General features: G+C 47.8%; 1 protein-coding gene across 1 annotated transcript; it reads right to left on the bottom strand.

The window, feature by feature from the left end:
- Window positions 1–5,041: 5,041 nt before the first annotated feature.
- On the bottom strand, window positions 5,042–16,681 carry LOC119444035 (cuticle protein 16.5-like). Its single transcript, XM_049664758.1, has 3 exons — window positions 16,583–16,681; window positions 5,683–6,436; window positions 5,042–5,252 (listed from the first exon to the last, which is right to left on the bottom strand). Coding segments are annotated over exons 1-3 (855 nt in total). The 3' UTR covers window positions 5,042–5,250.
- Window positions 16,682–18,225: the final 1,544 nt, after the last annotated feature.

The following is an 18,225-nucleotide window of genomic DNA, read 5'->3' as shown; positions in this document are numbered from 1 at the left end:
TATTGCCTCGCGACTGGATAATCGAGGCATGTTGCTTGTATTCGTGGGCTTCTTTCACGTTCAGAAAAATTCTTTTTTGTAGCACGTGTTGAGCAACAGAAAGCTGTATCAGGAGTTTTTCATCTTACTCTACAATTTTATCGTTGACACTTTAGCCTATTTATAATATTTATGATGTAGAATATTTAAATAAGACTAATTATTTATTTAGGCAGAATGCAAAAACAAAGCTGGCAGATCCCACCCCCTGTGGGAATCGATGTTATGCGAAGCAGTGTGTGAGCAGCCTACCAAGTTTACGAAACTACAATGATAGCACCAACACGTATAGGCGACTGTTTCATGACCTACATGGCGCGCGTGTCATGGCATTCATGTTATTGAGTCCTCAGGAGTCCCTTTAGCTACGCCTAAGAGACCTTAAGGCGAATGCCTTAGTCATGCTCATGACTATGACTTGGACCATCAACTTTTAGCCTCTTCCTTCACTTAGTACCCCATCTGAACCCATTCCGTCGGTTTTTTGAGTGTTAATCTTTTTTTTGCGGAGTTATTGTCATTTTTGTTGAGCCATGGTGATGACTATGGCTTCTACCACCATCCTTTAGTGTTTCCTTCAATTAGTACCCCCGCCCGAACCCATTTCAGTGGTTTTTGAGTGTTAATCTTTTTTTTTTTCTGAGTAATTTCCATTGTTAGTGGGTCATGCTCATGACTATGGCTCCTACCACCATCTTTTAGTGTTTCCTTGACTTAGTAGCCACGTTCGAACTTATTTGAGTGGTTCTGAGCATTAATTTTTTGCTGAGTCATTGTTATTTTTGCTGAGTCATGCTCATTACTATGACATTTACCATCATCCTTTAGTGTTTGCTTCACTTCGTACCCATGTTCATGCTAGAACTAATTTCCGTGTTGTTTGCTGAGTTACTGTCATTTTAGGCCGCTGTTTCATGACCTACATGATACACCTGTCATGACATTCATGTCATTACCTATAATTTATGTTCGTCATACACTATTGTCGTACTATGCAAACTTTGGTACCTATCAAGTTGACGAAATGACCGTGAGACCTCCAAGACGTAGGCGGCTGATAGATAGATAGATAGATAGATAGATACTATCAAAGTAGCAAATGTTCGCCAAGAAATGCTTCGCATTTACAAAAATTGAGTATCTCCAAGCGACGGCAAACAACATTACCTTGGTTCTGTCCAGCGACGTGGCAACGGCATATTTTTAAAACATGGTGCATGATAGTTGGGACAACCTGTAAACTTTGCAATGTGGCGAACGCGGTTTTAATCATTGATCTATCTAGACCCTCGAAAAGGTGCGACGTAAAGTTTTTTACCGGCTCCGAGTAGCATGATGGGGTATTTTTACCACTTAGACGATGGCTACGCAATGCCCGGCTCAGAATGAACTGGCTCGGTGTCCATGGGTGACGAACACCACATACTATGTTGACGCCGCCAACTACGACCGCACGAACACCAAGGCAGTAACCACAGTTGTGGACAACACACTCCAAGGACTGACCAGTGCCTTCATACGGTGCCACAACATCACCGAAGCCGAAGAAACAGCCATTGCGCTCGCTCTTGCCCACGGCTACAGACAGAGACGATCGCTCATAGTTATGACGGACTCCCAAGCGGTTTGCCGCAACTACCTACAAGGGCGCATCAGCCAGCCTGCCCTCGGTATTATCCTGAGCGCGACAGACACTAGCGAGCATCTCAGAACACACACCCACCCAATTCAGCATCGGATAATATGGACCCCGGGTCACATGGGGCTGGAGGGAAAATAGGCACCGGATAGGGCTGCTCGAGGGTACACGAGCCGAGCGCCCTCCAACTGCTCCCCTGAGGAACCCATTCCCGTCTCGTGCGACTATTCGGCAATTCTAAACCACTATAGAGGACATCGGAGAACCTATTCCCCACCACACCGAACAGTAAATAAAGAGGAATCGGTCAGTTGGAGGCACGTATCCCAATTTGCACATCCTCAGCATAATACAACCCACGGCATATCCTACTCGCTGCCCATGTTGCTCAGCTAAATCAACCTTATTTCATATCACGTGGGCATGTCAGGCTATCCCTGCCGTACCCCCCATACAACACCCTGCATCGGAGCGATGGGAAGAGCTGTTGGCCATCGAGAGCCAGGACGATCAGCTGAGTCTGATTGACCGGGCCCGCAGAGCGGCAGACGCAAGCGGAGCCCTGGACTGAGGGCTCCCCCACTGGAAGCCAAGAACCTCCGACAACGTGGAGTCTCTCCGCAGCAATTTTAGGGCCAATAAATAAGTTTTCACCACCGCCACCTCCACGGCTGACAGCGTTCCTAGCGCGTTGCGGGAGATGGGACGCGTCAGCGACCTCGAGCGACGGCGTTCCCAGCGCGTCGCAGGGGTTGGAACGTGTCGGCGTCCATGGGCGACGGCGTTCCTAGCGCATTCCTCACGCTTTTCTACGACGTTCCCAGACAAGAGTCCTTGACCAAAGCTCCGTGTATAGAACCAACTCTAACCAAAACTCCTCTCACACCCCCCTCCTCCGTCGACCTACTTTTTTCGTACAACGCCATTGGTTGGCGCGCCTCACGCTATCCCCCTCCAACACGAGTATTGGACGGCGCGGCTTACGTCTACCCCCTTCCCCGTTCTCCTTTTCATCTGCACCCTCTCATAGCACTCCCACAGGGTTGAGCACACACACCCTGCCCGAGACGAGGACGACTGCCGTCTTCCTTCCACCCTTCTCCCACTATTTCCTTCTTTCTCCCCCCCCCATTCCCCTCCCCTCAGATGCTGAGCCGTGCTCCCTATAAGGGCTGCAGAAATATGCATCTTTTCCCACCTCGAACCTCTACTACTACTACTACTACTTTCTTCTCCTCTCCTGCTAGGACACGTTGCTTTTCTATACGCGGACATGATCTCCTGGAGCCGAGCCTTTAACAGCTTCGCTGTAAAATTATCGCACTGACGTCGAATTGCTCAGAAAGGTTCCCGTAAACCAAGCAAATTAATGGCTTTGAAAAGAAAATTTGCTACATTTCGGTCTGAGTGGGAATAGAACCCGGGCTTCCGGGGTGCGAGACGAGCACGCTTCCCCGACGCCCTGGTGTTTTCACGGTTACGGCTGAATAAAAGTGTGCCTAGTGCGTGCGTCACTGTGTACGTCACGTCGCAGCCTTATGGCTGACAAAAGGTGCGGTCTGGTGCGTGCGTCATTGGCCGCGTGACGGTGCAGCCAATGAGCAGGAGGTGGCGCCACGTCATGAGTGTATGAAATGAGCGGTTCATGAGGTTCCGAGGTCAACAAATGGTATTATGCTTTCGCCTTCACACACGTATCTCTGCCGAATTTTATTTCAATATAAAACCATTTTATCGCATACTTCCGCTTCCAAAATCTCGCCAGTGTGGGTGGATAACCTTTGTGTGACGTAAATCGTGAGTATACGCAACGTCATGGTGTTCACGTGAGCCACCAAAGCGCTGATAACTACAAACTCAGTAGTCATTTGCTCAATTTCACACGTGCGTCCACATTCGTCGAAAACGGAAACGCGCATTTACGTCTCCACGGCCGTGTTTCGCCAAACGTACGTGCAGCCGCACTCGAAATGCGTGAGCCATCAGCGTCTTTAACGTCAACCTATTTCTCTCTCAACAATGACGATCTCAAATCATCTGGGTGCCCGCTCATGCGGCCCATACTGGTAACGAGGCGGCCAATTCCATCGCTCGCGATTCGACTGACCGAGCAAGCCCAAGCCCACCGGGAATGGATACGCGCGACGAGCTCCTCACGTACCACGATATCACCTTGCACTACCGCCTATCTCGTCTCACCTTCCCCCTACAGCACAAACCCCTTTCCCAACACCACCAACACTTGTGGCGACACCTTCAGGCCCACACCTTTCTTACTCCTGCACGTCTTGCCCTCTTCCACCCCGGGACGTACTCGCCGGCCTGCCGCATATGTGACAGCTCCCGCGCCAATTACGCTCACACCTTATTCTCCTGCCCGGCGCACTTGCCCTCTGCCTCTTGGCACCACCTAACCAGTCCGCAGCAGTGGGAGGCTGCTTTGTCCAGCACCGAGCCGGATCTCCAACTCCGGCTGGTGACCTGGGCCGAGGACGTCGCGACTAGGCACGGCCTGGACGCCACACCCGGCAGCCTGAAGGCCGCCCACAACGCTGCTTTTTAATTTTCTTTACATCGGGCCTTCTCAATAAAAGTTTTCCACCACGACCATCTCATGATGGCTATCGCGACGAGTACGCAGAAAGAAGCCACGTTTCATTTATGGAAATCAAAATTGAAATAAAGCACCTTTACCGCCGGCTGTCAGTCATCCCTCGTGAAAGCGTTCCTCGTTAGCATGCATACCTTATGCGATATGTAATTTAGCTTCCAAATTCGGTGTCCAGACTTGTTTAAACTTAGGCTTTTGAAATGGTATAGCTGACTAAATAAACTTGACCGCACATCTCTCGGCAACTTATGAAAGAAAAATCCACACATTCAAAAGCGTTTTTTTAAGCTGTCGTTAGTTGAGAAAACACCCAAGCGACATAATAAACTTGGGTGCTATTTCAGAAGCACGTAGGCTACGTCGCGGATGTCAGACATCCAGCGAAACAAATATCACACATAGGTCATACAAGAAAGTCGCGACTGTTTCTCTTGAAGTGGCACGCCATATCACCACACAAGCAAGTCTATAACACCACCTAGAGCGACCTATCATAACCAAGAGCATCCAGCTTCTCCAAATGCTGAATCGGAACTTTAATAGGTAAATCAAGGCCTATGAAGGAAACAGCGCCAAAAAACGAAGAAAGCTAGTGGCAAACAAGCCATTTTGTGTGTAAATCCAAAGCCAAGATTGGGGCAGAGAGATGGAAACACACTGTTGGTTAAGAGTTGTATAAACCGCGATAAAATGCCTCAGACAGACAGGCCACCCCCTGCTCACGTCTTCCACAGTATTCTCTTCGCGGGTCTAGCTTTTCAGGGGGTTCTCCGAGAGATCATTTAGTATGTCGTTCTGTAAGACGAACATATTGTAAGTTAAAACACCACTGTCAATAAAATAAGACAATAATTTAATTTTATTTCAGCCAAAAGAATCTTCCAACCACGCTGTGGAAGTGATGTGTAGACATAGTTTTGTCGGTGAAAGCAACCGTAGTAGTTTCGGGTACGCCAGAGATTTCTGAAAGAGAAAGAAATAAACGCTGTATGAAGTCACGGAAATGTGCATGGTGCATTATGTCGTTCCCGCGAACACCAAAACGAGAGTCCAAGAAATCAGTGATGAAAAGTTAGTATCATCATACAAAAGTACAACGCAATTAACTTGCTTGAAGAAAGAGAGATCTGCAATGACTGCAGTGTTAACAGTCGCAAACTGCAAAACTCACACATACTTTCAAACCTTCTAGAATAAAGTTATTCCTAATTTGGTGTTTTTTTTATTGCTATACCACTGAATCTGAATTTTTGAGACAAATGTGTAGAACTTATTACTCTGATTATCAATTTTTATACTGTACCCTTTACTAGTGGACATATGAAGTTTAAAAATACGAGTGTGACTGTGCACAAGAAATAGTTTACCGGTTCAAAGAGATTACAGAACTCACACTTCTTCCTGCGGAGGAGGGTGGTGTAGTCGAAGGGAGAGCCAAGACCGTAGCCGTAGTTCAGGCCATAGCCGAGGAGTCCGTGGCCGTAGCCGTAGTGACCAACGCCGTAACCGAGGGTGCCGATGCCGTAGCCGTAGGCTGGAGCAGCGTGGTAGGCAGCGACAACTGGGGCAGCCTGGGCAACGGTGGCGACAGCTGGGGCGTGGTGGACGGTGGTGGTGGCAACAGCTGGGGCAGCGTGGACAGCAGCGACGGCTGGGGCAGCGGCGTAGGTCGCGACTGGGGCGGCAACAGCGGTGGCGACTGGGGCGTGGGCCACAGTAGCGACAGCTGGGGCAGCGGCGTAGGTCGCGACTGGGGCGGCAACAGCGGTGGCGACTGGGGCGTGGGCCACAGTAGCGACAGCTGGGGCAGCGGCGTAGGTTGCGACTGGGGCTGCGTGGGTAACGGTGGCGACACGGGTCAGAGCTGGCGCAACAGCGTAGGAGGCGACAGCTGGAGCAGCAACAGCGGTGGCGACTGGGGCGTGGGCCACAGTGGCGAAAGCTGGGGCAGCGGCGTAAGCGGTGGCAACCCTGGTGACAGCTGGAGCAGCGGCAACGACTGGAGCAGCGGCATAGGTGGCCAATGGAGCAGCGTGGGCAACGGTAGCGACGGCTGGGGCGGCAGCCAGGCCGACGCTGTAGCCGGTGGTGCCGACGAAGCCAGCGAAGGCGCTGGTGGCCAGGGCGAGGACGATGCAGGCGCGGATCTACGTTAAAATAAAGTAGCATAGGGCAAAGTGCAAGGTTTTATGCAAAATCAGTTTGGACGCTTGCTCGCGAAAACTTATGAGTTATATAAATAGGCTTAAGGTTGGCTTTCAGGTCTCAGTGAGCACCAAATTAACAAATGCTGGTGCCATAAAAGGCGGGCTTGTCCCAATTTTGTCATATCGCGAACGTTTGTTTATTTCCGTACGCGAGAGCACTCGAACCTTATTGTGCCCACATTTATATAATGAGTGAAAACAAACATTGCATTTTGTAAAGAAGCCCGCCGTTTGTAAAGTAGCCTTGGCTTGTTGTTTTGAGCGTTAGCTTTGACTGACCCCTACGAAATGGATAGCCTGTGCAGTCCAGATCCATGTGAAGTTTGAACATAGGCTACCTAAAGCTACCTAAAATCATATATTTATCTTACCGTCATTTCACCAGAACAGTGGAAGGTGCCAATATAAACCTATCTAGTCATCCTCTCGCCTTGACCTGTTAGACAATCGGGATTTTGCTCTTTATACTCTGGTGCCATACGCATCACGAAAGTTGTGGCGAAGCTAAATGTCATTTAGCGTATGAGGTGCTCATGATAGTTTACTGAGAATCAATAGCTTTCGTAGCAGCTTACCATTTTGACTTCAGAGCTGCCGTTGAGCCAACTGCTGACGCTTGTAAGTCTCGGCGCTCCTTATATAGACCGTCTCTCGTGCCCTAATATCATGCACAGCGAGAAAGCGAAATGCTACAGGCGAGGAGGCACTCCCCTCCTTGCCATTGCGCTGTATACCGGACCTTCGAACCGGAGCGAAGGTGATACGCGTGCCGAAAAATAATGAAGCCCCACCCAGAAACAATGATAGGTGGCAAGGTGCACGTGCTGTCGAAAAGGCAGCCCAAAGGCGCCGATGATCGTCAGAGCAGCGGTCATAGAAGCGGCAAATGCTAAACGCAGGTCTTTTTTTTTTTTTATTCCCTTGACGGACCAACATAGGAGAAGGTGAACCTGAAATGAATCCTTATGACGCCTTATGGCGTAATAACGCTTAAAAGATGCCAAGAATAAATCATTCGATTATCATACCGGTAGTCTCCGCTATTCCGTTTAGAATTCGTTCGATTGAAATCGATAACTGTTTTTGCATGTCTGATCGTTCTTTTTCTGAAGTGTCTGCAAAAATTAGTCAAATACGAGTCACATATATAATTCCACAAATGAATAGGCCGTTTTTGTGGGGCTTAATCAGGAAATTGCGTGATGTTTCTGACGTACCTTAACGACATAGAGTGCGTACGTCCCCCGTATCCGACATAAACTTGCACACAGAAACAATGTATGCGGTAGGTATTTCCGTAAAAATAGCAGATCTTTCTGAAGTGCCTGTAGTATTCTTTAAAAGATACATCGGACGTATCTTGAGCAATTCCTATGTAAAATACTTGAAACTGCAAGAAGAATCGATGGAAATCTTCTGCACTTTATGCTGAAATAAGCTGGTTGGGCACGTGATAAATTTTCATTAAGTTCCATGAGTGTTATTTATGTTTGTGACCGCTTGGCAGCATAGCACTTCAGTGGTTGTAGCATTCGGATTCTTTTCTCAAATCTTCCAATTTCTCTCACTCTTCTCTGAATCCACGAAGTCCTATTTAATTTATATATATGCAGGTCGGTTTTTGGTACTGTCATCGGCATGTCTTCGGCGCATACCTTGTGACAGTGACAAGCACAGATTCGCTATACATTTTGGCGCGATGTTACCAAACAGTAAAATACGGATGTCTCCTTCCTGTTTCTCAGACAAACGGGCTTCGTTTTCGCCCATTTCTTTACGAGTGGTCTAGCAGCTGCAAAGAGCCATCAGTATATTTCTACAGTTATTTTACCTATACATGGCTTAGAGAAGGTTGGGTTTGACCTTTTCGAATTTCTAGGCGTATATAAATGATCTGCGAGCCCGGGGCTTGGGCGCTGTGATTTCTACATACTGGCTTTCAGTGTAGTGCCACGGCTACGACGTGGGGTGTATCGTGGCCACGAAAAATGTCATGGCACCCACTACATGTTGATGACAAAGTTTCGTTCGTGGTCGACAGGCACCGACTTCGGGGAGCGTGAAGCATTGCCAGCGAGCAAGTCCCCCTGTAGCGACATCCGACGCAACGCGCTTGCTTGAGAGATCGCTCGTGTCATTCGTGTCAGCCGATGGTCGAGGCCAACAGCATAACTGCAAGAAGCCGCCGCATTTCTCGTTAAAACGCGCAGGTGCAGGCGTTTTTCAATTCCGACTTCAACGAGTACAGATACAATCAGCCAATTTGCAAGAGTGAAAAGATCGTTTCGCCGAAGGTACCCATCGCTGTTATATTAGCCGACATGAAGCCGATAACGGCGCACTGTTTGAAAGCTTCTATATTGTAGCTGGGGAGGTGCGCCTTGTTGCAAGACTCATATGATGTATAGAATGCCGTCTAAAGCATGCTACGACAAAGGCTAAAGCATACCGTCAATGAAAGTTCATGAACACAGACAACACAAGAAAACACGCTGTAGTAGGAAAAGCTATACATCAGATTTTCTCTCAGGGATAGTATGAAAACACACAAATGTTAGGAGTGTACAATGTTTCACTTCACTTTATTAATAACAAATGTAACTTTAGTAAATGCACACGAACCTACAAAATCGGGTCGTTCAAGCGCCGCTATACCACGGCACAATAAAGCACATCCAGTAACATTTATTTACGCGTTTAAAAGCAACGAAATATCTCGTGAACTTGCCCCCACGCTTGCAGAAGGTGAATATTCCTTAACCACGTGAATGTGTTCTACCACCGGTACGAAACAAATGTCAAAGGAGAACATTTTCTGAAGGCTTTGTTGAAAGGTTTTATGATGGTGAAATAAAAGCCATCTCTAGGTCCACATGCAGAGCTGACTTGGAGCATTGTAGACATCAGGAAAATTCCGACTTGACGAAAATATAATGCCAAACACACTGTATCGGTGAGAAATCGGTGAGAAATCCGCAGTACGCAATTACACGAGAGGCCGAATATCGGTGGAAGCTGTCAAAATTCTGAAGAAAAGAAGCACTCCGCTCCCTTACACCTGCGTCACGTGGGTACCATGGCACGAGGGGCTCGAGGGAAACGAAGCGGCGCATGCCGCTGCCCGCGATCACATCAACCGGGCTTCTCTCGCCACCTCACGAGACTCCCAACCGCCTGGTGACGCAGCGGAAGCGGGGACAATACCCCCCACGTGTAAAGCCATCCTCCAACACTACCGACTGGGACCCAGGGTGCACCCGCCACTTCACCCAAAACTAACCAAGGAGGAAAGCACCGCATTCCGAAGACTGCAGAGCAACACGTACACCCGTGAGCAAAAGTATACGGACCACAGCGTCACCAAAAAAAAAAAACTAAATTTCTTTGTAATTAAGATGCATAAACCGAAATTGACGAGTACGATGGAAAGTTCGCAATGTCAAGTTTGGATTGCAGCCCTCAAATTCAAGTTGCATTCGCAGGCAGTTGGAAAAATCGGTTTTATCACGCAATCTCTGGTCCGCATACTTTTGCTGACGGGTGTACATGCATGGGTTCCTCATGCATCACATCCATCCGACACTACACACCTACAACTGCCCGATCTGCGTCGTGCCAGACACTCTGGCTCATTTACTACTCGAGTGCCCGTGGCTCCCCGTAGACGCCGTTACCAAGCATACAACGTCCGAAGACCTGAACCTCCTCGCCGAGACGTGGGAGGCCAACATCTCCACCCCGGACCTGGACGAACAACGACGTCTTGTCGCCAGAGCCCGGGATGCTATCGCGGCCAGAGGATTCCTGGAATGAGGGACCCTCCCACCTAGAGTGATCCACAGCTCAAACGCTCGCGACACTGTCTCGAAAATTAAAGTTTATTTCATCATCATCATCGGTGGTCGCGAGATGCGCCTTCCTTTTGGGCGTTCCTTCAACACCTGCTGAAACGCCACCGACGTCTGAGGGCCCATGCGCTTGACAGATAAGCGTGACAGATAACAGTGACAGATAAGCAGTCACTGCGTTGATAAGGATGATAAGGAGTGATTAGAGGTTATATGGGGCTCATCACGGTTCATAATGGTTCGACGCGTATGGATAAGGTGCTAAAGAGCGATCAGGGCTTATAATGATCGGATCAATTTTCCTAAAATTGATAAGGCCCGATAAGGGTTGATAAGAGTTGCATTGAGTCCGGTTAGGTCCATAAGGACCTAACCGGACTCATAATAAGGGTTGGATAATATAATAATAAGGGTCGGATCATATTACATAAGTTCGATAAGGACAGATAAGAGTTGACAAGGATCAGATCAATTGCGATAAAGTTGATAACAGTCGGATGAAGTCCTATAAGATTGATAATAACAGCTAATGTTTGATAACGGTCATATCTAGCTCAATAAGGCTGGTAACGACCGATGAGGGTTATAAGCTTTTTATACTGGTCGGCCCAAGTTTGATAAGATTGATAACGACATCACGTCACTGAACGTGGCAGTGACGAATTTCGCGTTGAAAGTTCAAACGTTTCCTCTTTCGCTGCCTTTCTGTCGGTCTTTATTCACATTTGAGAGAAGTTGTTCTTTATGAAGTAGAGAAAGGTTGATGCTATCTTCTGCAGCGCTTGAAGGGTACTTCACATTTAAAGTGCCGAATCATTTGAATCAACCCTAGTTCGGGACGTACATTCCACATGCTAAGAAACCTCCACTGCCCTATGAATGTACCTGTTTCAAAGGATGAAAATGGTGATAATTTCCACTTGCCTAAGCGCAGCGCTGGAAAAATCAAAGGGAGCACCACGTCACTCGCAGTTTTGATTCCCCAATTGGCAAGAATTGCGGTGAAGGGTATCCTTCCCCTTTGTGTCCAACGTGTGCGAGAGCATAGCCAAGGACAAAAGGCACTGAAGAACCAGCCACCTGACCAAGTTTACAGAGTGCATTTCTGGCGTTGTTTACGTAATTCTGCTCCACTGCAATAAGGAATACATCAACAAAACTGGCGGATGCTTCAATTAGAAAGCGCCTGAACACAGAATCCATGTGAAGAATGGCTACGGTAGCCACATGACTGCGCGTGTGGAGAGTTGTGGGTGTTTCCCAGTGTGCCAACGCACGAAGTTCATTGTTAAATGCCCCCATGGGAACTGAAGGAAAATAATGGATGCTCCCCACATGAGGCAGCGAAGATCGACATGTGTCAGTAAACCTTCACTGTTTTCACTTTATAAAGAAATGAAGTGTAATTTTTGACAGGAAATTTTCCCACATTATAACGCACCCATTTGCCGAAAGATGTACTTTCAGCGAGCGACATTTTATAATAAGAATAAAAAACAACAACAAGCCGACTTAATTCCAGTTGACATTTACGTACAGCAATGCATTCTTTGTGTGAGCGGCTCATGGATTGTGTGCGTGTGTGTGTATCAAGCGTAGTTTTATAGGTACGAATGTTAGTGTTAAAGGGTAGCTTGTTATGCGAAGAAATGATTTTATTTGCAGTCAGTTACGGACAAGTACATTAATATGCAGAAGACAAAGATGATGTTCAATAGCCTGGCAAGGGAACAAGAATTCAGAATGGCCAGTCAGCCTGTAGAAATTTTAAAGGAGTAGGTTTATCTAGGTCAATTAATAGGGGACCCTCATCATGAGAAGAAAATTTACAGAAGAATAGAATTGGGTTGGAGTGCATACGGCAGGCATTGCCAAATCCTCACTGGGAGCTTACCACTGTCGTTGAAAAGAAAAGTGTATAATAATTTCATTCTACCGGTGCTGACATATGGGGCAGAAACTCAATGGTTAACAAAGCAAAGCAAACGGGCCGATATTTTAGCTGACATTAGGCGGAAAAAGTGGGGCTGGGCAGGCCATGTAGTGCGTAGGATGGATAACCGGTGGACCATTAGAGTAACTGAATGGATACCGAGAGCAGGGAAGCGCAGTCGCGCACGGCAGGAAACTATGTGGGCTGATGATGTTAGGAAATTTGCAGGCGCAAGTTTGAATCAGCTAGCGCAAGACAGGGGTAATTGGAGATCGCAGGGAGATGCCTTCGTCCTGCAGTGGACATAAATCCGGCTGATGATGATGAACAGGCTTTATATATATATATATATATATATATATATATATATATATATATACAAAAATCAGAAGCACAACTTCGCGGTTATCTTAAGTTTATTTACCCAACAGTTTCGGTCGGTGGTCCGACCTTTTTCAATGACCGACCCTGAAAAAGGTCGGTCCACCGACCGAAACTTTTGGGTAAATAAACCTAAGATAACCGCGAAGTTGTGCTTCTGATTTTTCTAAATACGCTTGGCCCATTGAAAAATACAGTTACTACTACTATATATATATAATATTTGTTAACATTTTCAGTGGTGATTCATAGTGCCTTGTTGAACTCGAGGTGTTACTGATGCGTCGGTTTCCTCTGGTGTGAATCGCGGAACTGCGAATCGAAATGCACCAAGCGGGCCATCGCGCCGGCCTGCCCGCGACGAAGGGAGATATATGCCACTTGCCGACGCATGCGTCCATGACGTGATGCTTTCAATATACGCTTGTGAGTTAGGCATCCTGTGTTCGAATTCTGCCATCCGAGAATTTAAAAAAAAAAAAATGTTGTCTTTATTTAAAACTCCGCATCTTGTTGAAAATCATGGACTTACACAGTTGCAAAGCCGTTTGATGCCGAAAGGACGAAGTTTATGCAAATCTATGTACTAACCATCATTCCCAGGCTGACAGAATTGCCCTGCTGTACGTATCCGTAGCAACTAGTACCACAGTTCCCTCTAGCAATTATTGTATGAAACTCTATGCTTGAAAGGGTAGACTCGTAAACTACTTCTTCGCTGCACGATTCCCAGATGTCGCCACCATGCCGTTAAACGCGTTTGGGCTTAAGGGCCAGATAGGTGCGAAAATGTGCCTCGAACTCGGCAAGAAAGCTTCGCTTTAAAAACACCTCCATACATCTCAGTAGGATGAATCAATTTGAAGCTCTTGAAACATATAGCCAGAACAGAGACGGTCAATTTATCACCATAGAGCGGTCACGTGTAAAATTCATCGATGGCTAGAAGCCATGGTGCAGAGAAACGCATGACATAAATATCGCGCTGCTGCGACGATAAAAGAAGCGAAACCAATGCCAAGTTGGTATAGATTCATCTTGAGGACATTAACGTATTGCAATGATACTTGCTCATTTGGTATGCCAGACTCAACCAAGGAAAACATCTCATACGAAAAAAAAAAACTGTCTGCATCTCGATGTGCTGCGTTACCATTCAAATTGAATAAAGCGCGGCCCAGTATTCTTGATTGAACAAAGGATTGCTGTCTTATTCGAGTTTGGTTATAGGTTACAGGTTATAGAAAAGGTTATAGGTGTCCCGAGGTTGGCGTTGCAAATAAAAATAAGGAAATGTATACTTTACACACGCTTTATCGTAACAGAATTTTCGAATGAGGAACGTAGTAAGGCGCGATCCCTGCTCTGCCCCCTGGCTGCTGAACGATCGTCAGTCGCCCTAGTATTTTCTTCGCTGTGCGGTAGATGGCGACAAGTCTCTGCCGTCGTTCTTTTGTGGCGCCTGCGTATCAAAATGGACCGTGACCTAGTATTCTCGTAGATCACTCTAGCCTGCGGCAGGGCTGCAGCACGTCCTTTCGTCTTCATTTCTTTCTTTCTTCCTTTCGTTTTTTTTTTGCTTGTTTGTTTCTTTTATTTATTTACGTTCACTGCAAATGCAGGAGGCAGAGATAAAAACTGCATAAACGTAGCTTTAGCTTTTCGATTAAGGCGAAGGAGCGCAAGGTGGCAGGGCGAGACAAGGTGGCAAAAGTTGTAGGGAGACGCGACGCGGTACGCCAAGGTCGTTATGAAACCGTGTCGCCAGGGCACAAATTGGCAGGAGACTGTGACTTATCGAAAGAGGTGATTGAACGTCAGGCCTTTTGTTGTGCCTGGTTCGCCAGAATAGCTTTCAGGGCGCGACCACGTCGAGTACGGCTCATGAGTACGAGTCCGTCGTAAAGAATCGGGACGGTAGACAAAAAGACAGATTCCGTAGAAACAAACGCTTTGTTTTGTTTGTTTTTGAGCATTTGAGACAATTTGCGATGTAAGACTCGAGTTTCTTTCAAGAAGTTATGAGCTTTGTTTTTTCTTTGAGAAACTCTGAAGTTTGAAAGAGGTGCGTAATGCTTTATTTTTTTGCGAAGTGTTGCTTAATGAGCGGTTAGGCTTTCTGTTTTCCTCAGTGACTTGAAACGTCAAGGTCATTTCTTAAAGGCCTATAGTAACGCGCGCGCGTATCAATTAACGGTTGTTAACAGTATAAGTTTGTTCATTTAGGGTTAAGCGCGTTGTGTTTTCAGGGAGTACATAATTTGCACTGAGAAGCGTACGTTCAATTAGCGCGTGTCCTGGGCAGACGTAAGGAAACACAATGTTTGTGTCTGGGTCGCTCGTGTGTGTTGAGGGCGACAGTTTACTGAGTTTTTATTAAGCTTGCGTGGAAGTAGTTTTTAGCAGACGCGTTCTTTTTAAAAGTTCTTGTGAGTGCGTGAGTTACGCAAGTTCAGTTGGTTGTCCTTTTAAGGTGTGTCTTGTACGGACAAAAGGAATAAACTTGAGTAAGCGTTAGAAAACGTCTCCGTGAGACGTAGGCATTAGTTCAGTTGTGGGCACAAGGTTAGTGCGATTTTAAATGACGTATTCATAGAGTTGACGTGGCTGTCAAGTGCACGAGTACGTGTGACACGTAGTCCACTGTGATAAAGCATGAACAGGCTGTTCATGAAGTTCGGATGCATAAGGAGTTTTGAAGCGTAGGTTATTTGGAGCCTTTGGCTTAGATCTACGTGTACCTTCGCTCTCGTGTGCAGCGCGACAGTCGGGTTTCGTTGAACTCAAGGGAACGTGAGCGCTCGCTTTGGTGGCACAAAATTTTGCGGTCAAAGTTTGCAGTCCCCAGTTAAGCGGCTTATATTAAAATTTTACTTTTGAAGTCTGGTGAGTTGACAGATGATTGCGGGCGTTTGCTCGCTGTGTGGTACTGTGTTGCCGGGATCGAATCTACCATGCCGGTTGTTGTGAGATGGTTGGATGCATTCCGAGCTTGCAGATGTTGCGGAGAGCCAAGCCATCTCCTTGGTCACCAGCCATTCGCATCCTGACCAGTGGTTATCAGTGGTTATCACACTCATTTAGTGTGCTCATGTGAAAGATGTATAGCTAGTGGTCTACCATCTACTCTGGTATGTAGCTAGTGCTCTCCCAGAATTATGTATTCTGCTCAGATGTAGTAGCGCTGACATCATACTATGTGCTGCGCTCCGCAATCCGGCCAGTACGATGATCCCTTAATCTGTAAATAACTTTGCCGTTACTATGTAAATAAACCCCCTGTTCCGTTTACCCTACCTCTCGACCTCGTACTCATCACGAACGAAGCTACCCTCGTCAAGTCTGCTCGGACGACCGCGTGGGCACGCTAAGCCTCCGTGTGACGCCCCGGCCGCGTAGGCCAGCTACCTGTTACGAGACGCACCGATGGTGTACGCTAGAGCGCGACCCTGTGTGTGACGCCGTACTTCGAGGCCAAGACCCCCGAGTTCTACACCGCTTGAGACGCCTTGCTTGGCGGTCCGCTTCCACCTCGCGCTTTCGAATGGCTTCGTGCTGTCTACTAGCGTGGTTCGCCGCTGATCGTTCCACCCGTCGGTGTTTTGGAAGAGTTGACAACGATGGCGCATTTCGCTGCCTGAGTATTCGCTCGTTTAGCGGCGTTCTAACAGCGAAGCTGTTTAAGCCAGCCGTAAAAAGTGCGCGTTTCCGGAAACTGTCATTGCTCGAGCATTAGCTCTAGCATTAGCTCGAGCATCGTCGTCTTCTGCCGCAGCTGGCTCGTTGGTGGTGGTGGTGGTAAACATTCATTGTTCGTGAGCCCTATGTAACAAAACTACTTGGGCGGGGGCCCAGGAGCGTGTATAGGGTGGCCGGGAGTTTGTGGCCCTCGGCGACCCCCAAAGCCCAGTCCACCAGCCGTACTTGGTCGGCTGGGTTGGACCTAGACACCGCCGTCTCCAATCCTTCGACGTCGGTGAGTCGCCACTCATAGGCCGGCTGGAACTCAGGGCATATGCACATGGTGTGATGAAAGTTGGCTTTAGGCGCACCGCAGAGCGTACTCCTGTCAATATAGGCCTGAATGAACCAGGGCGAGAAAAACTGGAGAGAGGAAGGTTTGTACCTGAAGCTGCTGCCAGGTAATTTGCTGGAATTTGATTAAGGATTTGTGTGGGGGAGGCTATGTTAACCGCATTTCACGATAGTGGAGGGTGATCTCATGATATGTTACTAATCGGTCTCTGGCGTTATCCAGGTCATCAGACGGCGTGGCTCGGTTGACGGCTACTCGAGCAATGGAATGGGCAATCTAGTTGCCTAGATGGCTCGTGCGCGCGGGTGCCCAGATGAGCGTAATTGGTCTGAGGGGGTCTGACGATTGAGAATTTTCCGTACCGGTTCATGAACTCGGCCTTTGGAGTAGTAGCGCATTGCAGTTTTGGAGTCGCTAAGAATAACCTCGGCAGTGGTGGTGGAGATGGCCAGGGCTATGGCAGCCTCCTCCGCCTCTAGGGACGTACGTGCTTGTATTGTGGCTGCTGTGGTGTAACGAAGCAGATGTGAAATTACACTAACAGCGTAGGCCGGTTTGTGTGGGTAGGCTCATTGGCGCCCCTCGATTTGGGCTCGTACTCGTGCTCGGCATGCGATCTTACCACTGCTCCCACGTTCGTCGTCGTCGTCTTCTCCCACAGCTGGCTGCGTGGCCGCTAATCATTCCAGCGTGCAATTTCCCTTCACTTTTGTCGTCGTAATGGGAAGGCAAAGCTTGCACTAGGCCGCACAATGCTCGAGACACAACGAAGCTGGCCGATAGATTGCGTCTCCTGGTAGTAGCTAGGTTGAACTTCGCTATGTCGAGGTTGGAACTTGGTTGTATCTAGGTTGAACTTGATAGCAGCTAGGTTCGGCCTTGGCTATGCCTGAGTTGAGCTTGGTTGGTATCTGCCAGGTATCTGGCATGTCACGTATCTCTTAGGTTATGACACAATCGATCGGACAGCTTCGCTGTGTCTCGAGCTTTGCGCGGCCTGTAGTGCAAGCTTTGCCGTTGTTTTGTTCGTTTGTTTGTTTTGCGTTCCCTGGCTTCGTCTGCGGTGCACTGGCGTGGACGGTCACATTTCGCTACTTCCGAGGTTGCGGCCGCCGACGATGTAGATGCTTCAGACTCCGTAGTGGTACGTGCTGTCCGAGCCAGTGAGCAGCAGCAGCCTGAGGTGACAACGACGCATGCCACCGACATCGTGCGCGTCGAGAGACCGAGGACTGAGCTCAGTTAGGTTGAGGGAGAGGCATGTTGGAGGTTATGCCCTCTTCCTTCACGCAAGGCGTCGCAGCCAATGCGAATTTAGGTGCCGTTTCGCTACTTCTGACGGAGGCTTTTTCGCTCAGTGGGAAATTTGATGCTTTCTGATAAAAAATGAAGAGATTAAAACATGGTGCAAGATGGGATCTTCAGCCCTACGGTGTCTGGCTGTGAGAAGTTTGACGACTGAACACCGTAGGTCCTCAGATTTTAGTTTACACCGTGCTTTTTTTAATCTTATTTTTTGTTGAACAGCTTG

This window comes from Dermacentor silvarum, chromosome 3, assembly GCF_013339745.2.
Source record: "Dermacentor silvarum isolate Dsil-2018 chromosome 3, BIME_Dsil_1.4, whole genome shotgun sequence".
Lineage (NCBI taxonomy): Eukaryota > Metazoa > Arthropoda > Arachnida > Ixodida > Ixodidae > Dermacentor > Dermacentor silvarum.
Note: the sequence above shows the minus strand (reverse complement) of the source record. Positions and strands in the feature narration are given on the sequence as shown.

What these genes read in the sequence shown, in the direction of transcription:
- LOC119444035 (XM_049664758.1), bottom strand. Translation starts at nt 16,681, where the DNA reads ATGTGCATATGCCCTGAGTTCCAGCCGGCCTATGAGTGGCGACTCACC. An exon ending in GGTCCAACCCAGCCGACCAA is followed by an intron (nt 6,437 to 16,582) that starts GTACGGCTGGTG and finishes ATTTTAACGTAG; the next exon opens with ATCCGCGCCTGCATCGTCCT.